The 12,308-nt window shown below is 43.0% G+C and overlaps 1 protein-coding gene across 1 annotated transcript in view; it reads left to right on the top strand.

Moving 5' to 3' along the window:
* Window positions 1-12,308, top strand: part of LOC138666538 (zinc finger protein 850-like) — a 129,149-nt gene that overhangs the window by 54,671 nt on the left and 62,170 nt on the right. Inside the window, exons 10-14 of the mRNA XM_069754750.1 lie at window positions 3,628-3,751; window positions 3,880-4,059; window positions 4,142-4,265; window positions 4,347-4,444; window positions 4,640-4,730. Coding sequence (XP_069610851.1) covers window positions 3,628-3,751; window positions 3,880-4,059; window positions 4,142-4,265; window positions 4,347-4,444; window positions 4,640-4,730 — 617 coding nt within the window. The remainder of the gene's footprint in view (window positions 1-3,627; window positions 3,752-3,879; window positions 4,060-4,141; window positions 4,266-4,346; window positions 4,445-4,639; window positions 4,731-12,308) is intronic.

The raw sequence follows: 12,308 nt of genomic DNA, 5'->3' as shown, positions 1-12,308 counted from the left end.
TTGACTGAGTTAAGTGACTCCTGTATGCTTGTGTGTTTGTGCCTTTTGCCTACCTTGAGATTCTTCATCCCGTTTTGTCCTGGCCTGTCTCTCACATCGCACTTGCCTGTCGTTTAGATTCTGTCTGTGGATTAATTGATTCTCTAACCTCGGCTTGATTTCTGACTTCCCTTTCGGTTGTTCCCTCGGCTCTGGTATTACTTGCTCAGTTTTCTGACACCCGTTTGTACCCAGCTACTATATGCTTGTAGGCTCCCCTGCCGGTCACCTCCCGGTTGTACGCTTGGAGCTCCGCTGATTGCTCTGGGAGCTCCAGCTGCTGGCCCCGCCCCCTCCCCTGCTCCTGTGATCACGTGCCTCAGGTCCTGCACGCATGCGACCGTTCCATTTTGTGTCTGCGGGTGCTGTCTACGTAATACCACAGATAACACAATAAATATGATTACAGACAATGCAGTGTATGTTACCTGCAGTCCTATGTAACACCGCAGAAAGAACAATAAGTATGATTACAGATAATGCAGTAGATGTCATCTGCAGTCCTATGTAACACAACTGATAACACAGTGATATCTCTGTGAGTACAGATAATGTAGTGGATGTTACCTGCTGTCCTATATAACACTACCTATAACGTAGTAGATGTTACCTGCAGTCCTATGTAACACTACAGATAACACAGTGATACCTCTTAGAGTACAGACAATGTTCTGAGGGCCCTGTATGTGGGAACCGTATTGATAGGTCATGGTATGGTATGGTTAGGCACTTCCTAGCTGGGGGACAGTAGATGGGTAAGTCTCCGGTTTGGGCAATATTCATTGTCTATGGGACTGCAGGAATTATACCAGCGCTATGCTCTGCTTTCTCTGGCAGTTTCACTCAATTCAGTATCGAGTGCTGCAGGTTGTGTTTCCAGAGGCTTCACTCTCAGGATTGCTGGAGGTCCATCAACGTAAGTCATTCACTATACAATGGACAGGGGATATTACTATAATTAAAAATTACCCTTTTTTGGGGTTTTCTAGTTATGGTAAACCATAACCATACGCCCCAGTCTCAAATCTTTCTCAGCCTATAACAGGTTTTTCTCCAGGATTGACCTGTATTTAGCTCCATACATTTTCCCATGAACTCTGTCCAGCTTCCCTGCCCCTGCTGAAGAAATGCCTCTCCACAGCATGATGCTGCGTTTGATGGTGGGGATGGTGTTTTCAGGATGAGGTGCATTGTTAGTTTTCCATCACACATAGCATTTTGCATTTAGCCCAATAAGTTCTGCTTTTTGTTCATTTGCCCAGGAAACCTTCTTCCTCTTTCTGGCTGTGTGCCCTACATGGCTTTTTGCAAAATTAAAATGGAACTTATTATATTCTTGCATTTAAAAATGGCTTTTTTCTTGTCACTTTTTGATAATTGCCAGATTTGTTGTGTATTTGAGTAAGGCCGGGGTCAAACAGTCATCTATTCTCTCATGCGAGAGAATCGGACTGATTGTGCTAATGTCACTTGAATCAAACTTCACTTCATCTTCTCCATTGTCTGTGTTTCTGGTAATCAGACTGACATTCAAGCGCAGTCCAATGTTTCAAATTCACCCATAGACCTGTATGGGTGCGCGTGATTCGGTTATCAGATGAACTTGCAGCATGCTGCGATTGTTTTCTTATGCCAAATCGTTATAAGAAAAAAAATTGCAGATGTGCATTGTCCCATAGCAAGTCAATGTAGAGTACACGGCACTCTGTAGATGGTGGATGCTGGTGCTCAAGTAGGGTCTACAACCAAACTTGGCACTCAATTTTTTGAAGAAGGATAAAGTTGTTTATTTCACATCCTGACAAACAGATCAATTGCTTAATGTTTTCGGTCCAACGTGGACCTTCCTCAGAGCAATGTAGTTTATCTAGGATGTATATAGTTAGCCAATTTGTCCTTCAAATAGCATAAGCGGTAGTTGATAAATCGCTGTAGTGCAATAAAGTGGCTGTTTACTGTGATAATGATTTTTGCCGCAACTGGATGCCTGCTCCCCCCAGCGACATAGGACGCCAACAGCGCTGCAGCAGTAATGTGCACAGTGTATCTTGCACACATAGTGCGCTCCCCACAGCGACATAGGACGGCAGTAGCGCCGCAGCTATACCGTGCACAGTACACCTAGACTGCATCCAGTAGCGGCAAAAATCATTATCACAGTAAACAGCCACTTTATTGCACTACAGCGATTTATCAACTACCGCTTATGCTATTTGAAGAACAAATTGGCTAACTATATACATCCGAGATAAACTATATTGCTCTGAGGAAGGTCCACGTTGGACCGAAAACGTTCAGCAATTGATCTGTTTGTCAGGATGTGAAATAAACAACTTTATCCTTCTTCAAAAAATTGAGTGCCAAGTTTATTTCTTATATTCATTGTCCCATAGCAGTCGGCCGTTTTATACACTCGTGTGGGTGATCCCTAATAGTTGTATTGTGGACAGATTCTCCCTCATGAGCTGTGGATCTCTGCAGTTCCCCCATGTTTTGGTAGTAGTCATGAGCGAACATGCTCAGATAACGTGCATTCTCTGGTGTTATCCGAGTATCTTGGACGTGCTCAGATAATGTGTTCAAGTCCCTGCGACTGCATGCTTTGCGGCTGTTAGACAGCTGAAACATATGCGGTGATTGCCTAACAGCCACAAAACATGCAGCCGCAGGGACTCCAACATTTCATCCAAGCAAGCCCAAGATACGTGGATAACACTCGAGCATGCTCAAATAATACATTGTCCGCGCACGTTCGCTCATCACTACTTGGTAGGTTTGTAGTTGTGTCATACTCCTTCCAGTTTTGGATGATGGATTTAACCATGATGTGTGAGATGTTCAGAGCTTGGGCTTTTTTTTTATAACCTAACCCTACTTTACTTTTATGCAACTTTATCTCTGCCTGTCTGGTGTGTCCCTTGGTTTTCATGATACTTTTTGATCCCCAATGTTCTCACACAGACCTCTGAGGCCTCCACAGAACAATTGTAGTTATACTGAGTAGAAACTAAACACAGGTGGACTCAATTTACTTATTCTATGAATTCTGGAGGCAATTGGTCACTCAGGATTTTATTTAGCAGTATCATACTACAAGGGGCTAAATACAAATGCATGTCACAATTGTTAAATTTATATTGTTAAAATAATAATAAAAAAAATGTATCATTTCTTTTACACTTCACAAATACTTGCTACTTTGTGTTAGGGGGTCACATAAAATCCCAGTAGTTTCCCAAGCAATTCCCAGCAAGCAGTCTGTAAAAAAATGAGTATCACACAGATGTCATCTATATGCTGCCCACATTTTTTTTGTATCAAATCCATTAATTTGAATGACTGAATTTTGCTCCAAACTGGCCCAGAGTAGCACATTTCTTACTTTTTTATGTGAACAGGGCATAACTAAATTGCTGTGGGTCTCAGGGTAAGCTTTGGACCTGCGAGCTATACATGTCAGCATCATTTCTGCTGCCAGTGATTGAATATAAAGTGTCTAGTAATTGTGTTATTACACGGGATTCTTTATGATGTTATATCAGCTCATCTTCTTCCCATTCTGGTCTCTACAATATCGGATCCTCTCAGTGGAGATCTGCTATATAAGAGAATTTTCCTGACTGACCCATCAAGGATGGAAAGGAACAATGACAAGATGGCGGCGAGGATATTACACCTCACCCTAGAGATCATCTTCCAGCTTACTGGAGAGGTGAGGATTCTGATGACATCACATTACATCATTCTTATCTATGTGAATAACAGATGGACAGAACTGGAGAGGTGAGGACTCTGGAAATGTCTGTAGTGAGATTTATTAATGTGTCTCTCCATAACCAGGATTACACAGTAGTGAAGAAAACCTCTAGTGAGCGCTGTCAGGACCCTGTGTCTGAGGGATGGGGAAGACCCCTGAGCCCAATCACGGGGCCTCCACCTCTCCCCTTGATACATGAGGACATCAATGATCAGAAGATCCTTGAACTGGCCTACAAGATGATTGAGCTGCTGACTGGAGAGGTGACACTGCTGGGAATCCTGGGACATTATACAGTAACGCTATAAAGGGATTGGGGGATGACCGTATCATTGTATGTGTCAGGTTCCTATAAGGTGTCAGGATGTCACAGTCTATTTCTCCATGGAGGAGTGGGAGTATTTAGAAGGACACAAAGATCTGTACAAGAACATCATGATGGAAGTTCCCCAGCTCCTCAGGTCACCAGGTAATATACAGGGACTGAATTATTTCTTTACAAACAGATAATTATAGACCGTGTGTATTTAGTTCTGTCTGTTTCCTCCAGTTCTAGCCAGTAACATGACAACACCAAAGAGATGTCCCCGTCCTCTTCTTCCACAGGACTGTAAACAAGAAGATCCCAGTGCTCCTCAGGATCATCAGGTAGATGGGGAGAAGGTGTCATGAGATCTCGCCTATGATGTGTAGATGGTGGTGAACTTCTTGTGCTCAGTCTTGTTTTATCCACCAGTATTATATGTTTTATACTTGGATGAGAACAGTGGAGATGGCAGGATTAGAGATGATCATAGATGTGACTTCTCCATCTGTCTGTGACTTGTACAATATTTGTTTCAGGGTGAAGATCTGACCCATATTAATACTATAGAGAAATATGTGAGGGGTGATGAGCAGTGTAACGAGGAGATTCTTTCGGATGACAGGGCAGGTGAGTAATGGCCTCTATGTTTTACTTATTCACTGATTGGTATAAATATATGTTTGATTCGATTGAATTTGCACTATGTTCTGTACTGCTATGTATACCACATGACCAGCAATGCATAAATTTAGCTATGAGAAATTAATTTTTCGGAGGCATCTGTTTAATGCCTTGATAAATTTGTATTCTGAGCTGGGAATCTTCCAAGAGGAAAACATTGGGACATTTTAACAATCCAAAAATTATCCATGTTTTGGGAGTTTATTCTTGGATCTACCCTGTGCAGGGCAGGGTTCCATCTCAGAGGCAGCACTGTATGGAACATAATGGACAGGCGAAAGATTTCTGACTGTTTAACAGCAGTAGTGCAGTTTGAAACATAATGGAGAGGCAGGAGATGTCTTTAGCACTGGCTGCCTTTTCAGTAAAGGTACCTTCACACTCAGCAACTTTACAACGAGAACGACAACGATCCGTGACGTTGCAGCGTCCTGGATAGCGATCTCGTTGTGTTTGACACGCAGCAGCGATCTGGATCCTGCTGTGATATCGCTGATCAGAGCTAGAAGTCCAGAACTTTATTTGGTCGTTAGATCGGTGTGTATCGTCGTGTTTGACAGCAAAAGCAACGATGCCAGCAATGTTTTACAATGGTAACCAGGGTAAATATCTGGTTACTAAGCGCAGGGCCGCGCGTAGTAACCTGATATTTACCCTGGATACCATTGTAAAAGTAAAAAAAAAAAACAGTACATACTCACATTGTGATGTCTGTCACGTCCCCCGGCATCCACGAGAGCTTCCCTGCACTGACTGTGCCAGCACCGGCCATAAAGCAGAGCACAGCGGTGACGTCACCGCTGTTACTGTGACGGCGCTGACACAGTCAGTGCACGGAAGCTCTCGGCAGCAGTCAGCGCGTGCATTAGCCAGCGCTCCTGCCGAAAGCAGTTTTAACCCTGTGGACGCCGGCGGGGGACGTGACAGACATCAGAATGTGAGTATGTACTTTTTTTTTTTAACTTTTACAATGGTAACCAGGGTAAATATCGGGTTACTAAGCGCGGCCCTGCACTTAGTAACCCGATGTTTACCCTGGTTTCCCGGGGACTTCGGCATCGTTGAAGACAGTTTCAACGATGCCGAAGTCTTTCCCCCTGAATGTTGGTTGCTGGAGAGAGCTGTCTGTGTGACAGCTCCCCAGCGACCACACAACGACTTACCAACGATCACGGCCAGGTCGTATCTGTCTTGGCCAGGCTTGGTTGCTTTCCCATACACCTGCTGTTCTTTGCTGTGCTCTGCGTCAAGTTTTCCAAGTTGCCTGTTGCATCTCTGTGACATTATCTTCCTAGGCCAGGTAGAGATTCACCTTTATCTTCGTGTTGAGACTTCAGTTGTTCAGAATGCTCCAACAATTCTTTTACATTGTGCTATCATCTTGCATGTTTGTATAATTTCTGCATACACTCAGTCCTGTTGGTTAATTCTCTGCTACGCAGTTTCTGGACTAACCCATCACTTGCAGTAAGCATACCAAACTGGTATTGGACTGTTAAGATTATCCAGTTGTTTTTCAACTCTCCTGTGATTTCTGCAGTTTCTCAGTAGTGACAGTTAACACTCTTAGCCACCTGGATTAACGCACTGTTTGCATTAAGCATATGAACTGTCATTATTCAATATGCTGAAAAAGAGAATGGACAGCACCTCCAAAAATCATACATTGATCTATTGCCGCTAGGCAAAAATATTTATAACTGAACATGAGGCTCTTAGTTTAACACTCTGATCAGAGTGTATGAAGCCCACTGCTATATCACCGCAAACCTCTTAGTGGGTCCCTATTGCCCTAACGGAGCGGAGCCGCACACCGACCACCGCCAAGGCGACAATGCACCGGCAGGGCAGATGGCCTGAGTCCCCACAGCACCCATCCTGCAAGACAGCCCCCATGACTCCAGACCGCGCCTCCCCACCTGCACAAAGCCACAGCAACAATGGCCACCACACAGCACCCACACCAAATGAAAGGAGTATTGAAACTCGCCTTCCTCAGGCTCTCCAGTGAGAGCAAAAATGGGCTAAACCCCTTTCTTTGCAGTCTCCTGCTAATTAAAATCACCTGTGTGAAATGGGAGGAGTGCACGTCCAAAGAAAAAAAAAAGACAGATCATGCAATATGCTGAAAAAGAGAATGGACAGCACCTCCAAAAATCATGCATTGATTTAATGCTGCTAGGCAAAAATATATAAAACTGCACATGAGGTTGTTAGTTTAACATTCTGATCAGAGTGTATGAAGCCCATTGCCACAGTGTTGGTGCTGTGTGGCGGCCATTTTTGCTCTGGTTCTGTGCTTGAGAGGCGGCACAGTCTGGAGATACTGGGCCGACTGCACTGCCGGCGCATGGCCACAGTGGTGGAGGTCAGCGCAAGGCTCCGCTCGGGCGATTGGGACCCACTACGAGGTTTGCCGTGAAGTGGCAGTGGGCTTTCTACAGCCTGATCAGAATGTTTAAACTAAGAATCTCATGTTCAGTTATATATACAGTGGGGCAAAAAAGTATTTAGTCAGTCAGCAATAGTGCAAGTTCCACCACTTAAAAAGATGAGAGGCGTCTGTAATTTACATCATAGGTAGACCTCAACTATGGGAGACAAACTGAGAAAAAAAAATCCAGAAAATCACATTGTCTGTTTTTTTAACATTTTATTTGCATATTATGGTGGAAAATAAGTATTTGGTCAGAAACAAAATTTCATCTCAATACATTGTAATATATCCTTTGTTGGCAATGACAGAGGTCAAACGTTTTCTGTAAGTCTTCACAAGGTTGCCACACACTGTTGTTGGTATGTTGGCCCATTCCTCCATGTGGCACATGTGAACGAAAAATAACAAAAACTTGATCTTTCATCTCTTCTCTCCTGCGGGGGAGAAGAGATGAATCCCGGCTTCAGCACCACACAGGGGGGACAGCGCTTAGTGTAGCGCTGTCTCTCCTGCACGGTCCGTGTGGTCCTCAGGCGGCACACGGATGCCGCACGTGTGCCACGTGAGCACACGGACACGGATAACTCCGGTACCGATTTCTCCGGTATTATCTGGACGTATAAAAGAGGCCTTTAACATAGTAGTTCATTGAGTCAGATCTCAGGATAATTTCTCGAGAAAGGACACAGTCCAGATATGACTGATCCTGGCTGGTGAGGTTGTGCATCTACTTAAAATGATGAGTGAAAACCAAATACAGAAACATAATGATTAACCCCTTAACGACCGCTGATACGCCTTTTCACGGCGGCAATTAAGTGTTCTTAAGCCACAGCGCTGTTAATTAACGATGCTGTGGAAAAAGTGTACAGTCCCCCCCCCCCCCCCAGAGTCGGAATTTCTCTGGGGTCTCGGCAGTCGGGGGTAGCTGAGATCCCAAAGAACCTGATTCAGGTCAGTTTTTGCTGACCCGGTGTTGCGATCGCCGTTATACAGTATAACGACGACCACACACAAAAAAAGACAAGTCAGATTCTCCATTTAATTTCACCTCTGATGTGATCGCTCATCAGAGGAGAGAGAAATTTGCTCCCCCGATCGCCCCCCCCTATACTTCTGGAGTCCAGGAATCCCGCCTTGATGTCCCCTGTGTCTTCTTCCAGGAGAAAATTATGGGAGCATGCGCAGTGCACTCGCCGAGATCTTCTGATCAAAATAAAAAATGGAAAAATAATGAAATAAAAACAAAATAAATTTCCATTTTTCCATTAGGGTTAGATTTGGGCTAAAGTGAGTTGGGCTAAAGTGATGGCTTGGGCTAAGATTAGGGTTAGGGCTAAGGTTAGGCTTGTGCTTAGGGCTGTGGGTAGGGGTGTGTTGGGGTTAGGGTTGGAGTTAGAACTGTTTAGGTACATCAGGGGGTCTCCAAACACGACATGGCGCCATCATTGATTCCAGCCAATTTTGAGTTCAAAAAGTCAAATGGTGTTCCCTCCCTTCTGAGCCCTGCCATGCACCCAAACAAATTGTGTGGTCCATTTTCTCCTGATACCCTTGTGAAAATAAAAAAAAAATAGTTCCAGAGTAAATTTTTTGTGAAAAAAAGTAAAAATTTTTGTTCATTTTTTTTCCTTCCACATTGCTTTAGTTCTTGTGAAGCACATGAAGGGTTAATAAACTTTTTGAATGTGGTTTTGCACACCTTGAGGGGTGCAGTTTTTAGAATGGTGTCACTTCGGGTATTTTCTGTTATAGTGACCCCACAAAGTCACTTCAAATTTAAGGTGTTCCCTAAAAAAAAATGGTTTTGTAAATTTTGTTGGATAAACTAGAAATCGCTGGTCAACTTTTAGCCCTTATAACATCCTAACAAAAAAAAAATTTGGTTCCAAAATTGTAAACTGATGTAAAGTAGACATGTGGGAAATGTTATTTATTAAGTATTTTTTGTGACACCACTCTCTGTAGAAGTACAATATGTCCCGAAAAACTACCTCAGAATCAGTGGGATACGTTGAAGCGCTCCAGAGTTATAGCCACATAGAGTGACAGTGGTCAGAATTGTAAAAATTGGCTTGGTCATTAAGCTGCAAATTGGCTCTGTTACTAAGGGGTTAAATATTCTGCAGTAAATAAATAAATAGCATAGTGCATGAAAATAATATATGGTGCTTAGTTAACATGTTTTTTAATTTTAAAAAATGCAAAAACCATCCCGCCTCTTCACAGTGACCGTAGTTGATAGCCCTAACTGTAATATTATAAAACCCTTACCGTTTGTCAAGTGACATGTATGTAGATAAGGGCCGAGAGGGACTGAGCCCAACTAGTGGACACACAGCCATGGGAAACCACATCAATAATGCCCAGCTCAGGCCGGGGTCACATGCATAATACACAGAAAGGATCCCAAAACAGTGATCCGTATGTCATCCGTAGGCAGGGTGTGGCAGCGTATTTTGCACATGTAAACCTCCGTATGTAATCCGTATGGCATCCATACAGCGAGATTTTCGCGCAGGCTTGCAAAACAGATATACAATGGATCCATGGGCTGAAATATTCATGAAAATATATATACAGTGTATATATATATGTAAGTATGTTTAATACAGCACTTGTTAGCTTAAAAGCCGGTAATTCAATTGCCGGCTTTTGCTATCTCCTTCCCAAGCCCGACAGGATATGAGACATGGTTTACATACAGTAAACCATTTCATATCCCTTTTTTTTTTTTGCATATTCCTCACTACTAATGTTAGTAATGTGTTTTGCAAAATTTGGGGGCTTTAGCTGTTAAAATAAAGGGTTAAATCGTGGAAAAAACTGGCGTGGGCTCCCGCACAATTTTCTCCGCCAGAGTGGGAAAGCCAGTGACTGAGGGCAGCTATTAATAGCCTAGAGAGGGACCATGAATATAGGACCCCCAGCTACCCCAGAAAAGGCGCATCTGTAAGATGCGCCTATTCTGGCACTTAGCCTCTCTCTTCCCACTCCCGTGTAGGTGTGGAATATGGGGTAATAAAGGGTTAATGTCACCTTGTTATTGTAAGGTGATCTTAAGCCAGGTTAATAATGGAGAGGTGTCAATAAGACACCTATCCATTATTAATCCAATAGTAGTAAATGGTTAATAAAACACACACAAATTATGAAAAAAGTATAAATAAAGACACAGGGTGTTGTAATAGTTTATTATACTATTATTATTTACTTTCAATCCAATTGAAGACCCTTGTCACCTGAAACAAAGTTAAAATAAAAAAACAACAATATCCCATACTTTCCGTCGTTCAGTCTTGTCCAACGATGTAAATCCATCTGAAGGGGTTCAAACATTTTGCAGCAAGGAGTTCCGCTAATGCAGGCTGCTCCTTGCTGCAAAACGCTGGGGAATGAGGCTAAATATAGATCAATGACCTATATTTACCTGCATTTGCGGTGAGGCGCCCTCTGCTGGCTGTTCATAGATCGTGGGAACTTACCTAGAAAGCTCCCAGGCTTTCTAGGAAAGTTCCCACGATCTATGAACATCCAGCAGAGGGCGCCTCACCGCAAATGAAGCTAAATATAGATCATTGATCTATATTTAGCCTCATTCCCCGGGGTTTTGCAGCAAGGAGCAGCCTGCATTAGCGGAACTCCTTGCTGCAAAATGTTTTAACCCCTTCAGAAGGATTTACATCTTTGGACGTTACAGATCTGCGGAGGGTAAGGATATTGTTGGTTTATTATGTTTTTTTACTTACAGAACGAGGGTCTTCAGTGACTGGATTGGGCGTAGAATAAAATACTCCAACAACCATTGTTTTTATTTCATTAAAATAATTTTAAATAATGTGTTTGTGTTTTATTTAACCCTTTACTACAATTGGATTAATAATGGATAGGTGTCATAATTGACGCCTCTCCATTATTAATTAGGCTTAATGTCACCTTACAATAGCAAGGTGGCATTAACCCTTCATTACCCCATATCCCACCGCTACACGGGAATGGGAAGAGAGTGGCCAAGTGCCAGAATAGGCGCATCTTCCAGATGTGCCTTTTCTGCGGTGGCTGGGGGCAGATATTTTTAGCCAGGGGTGGGCCAATAACCGTGGACCCTCTCCAGGCTATTAATATCTGCCCTCAGTCACTGGCTTTACTACTCTGGCGGAGAAAATTGTGCGGGAGCCCACGCCAATTTTTTCCGCCATTTAACCCTTTATTTTAAGAGCTAGAACGGCCAAATTTTGCAGAGACACACTACTGACATTAGTAGTGTGGAATCTGCAAAAAAAAAAATGGAGAGAAGACATGGTTTACTGTATGTAAACCATGTCTCAAGTTATGTCGGGTTTAGGAAGGAGAAAGAAAAAGCCGGTAATTGAATTACCGGCTTTCAAGCTGCATAGCGCTGGAATAAATATTAATATATATACATATATGTGTCTCACTGACATATATACATATATACCTATTCTATGTGTACACATTTATTCTACCTATTGGACTGTAAGCTGTCAGTGTGATTTTACTGTACACCGCACTGAATTACCGGCTTTTCTCTCTAACAGCGCTGCGTATTTCTCGCAAGTCACACTGCTTGTCCGTGTGTAATCCGTATTTTTCACGCTTCCATAGACTTTCATTGGCGTATTTCTTGCGCAGTACGGTGACAAACGCAGCATGCTGCGATTTTGTACGGCCGTAGAAAGCCGTATAATACTGATCAGTAAAATACGGCAGATAGGAGCAGGGGCATAGAGAATAATTGTGCCGTATTTTTTGCGAGTTTTACGGACGTAGTTTCTGCGCTCTTACGTCCGTAAAACTCGCAAGTGTGAAGCCGGCCTAATTCAAATGACCTTTGTTTCCAACAAAATGGGGCCCCTCCACATTATTCAAGAGTAGTCTGCTAGTATCTTGATGAAACATTTCCTAATAAACGGATTGGACGAAGAGGCTCACTTGATTGGCCGGCACGTTCACCAGACTTAACCCCAGTGGATTTTTTCTTTTGGGGAGTTCTCAAGGACAAAGTTTATAGTCGAAAACCAAAAAGTGTCAGTGATTTGAAAAATTACATAAGAGATGCATTTCAA

Source organism: Ranitomeya imitator, chromosome 2 (assembly GCF_032444005.1).
Source record: "Ranitomeya imitator isolate aRanImi1 chromosome 2, aRanImi1.pri, whole genome shotgun sequence".
In the NCBI taxonomy this organism is placed as follows: Eukaryota; Metazoa; Chordata; class Amphibia; order Anura; family Dendrobatidae; genus Ranitomeya; species Ranitomeya imitator.
The sequence above is the reverse complement of the archived record's forward strand: the minus strand, read 5'-3'. Positions and strand labels throughout refer to the sequence as shown.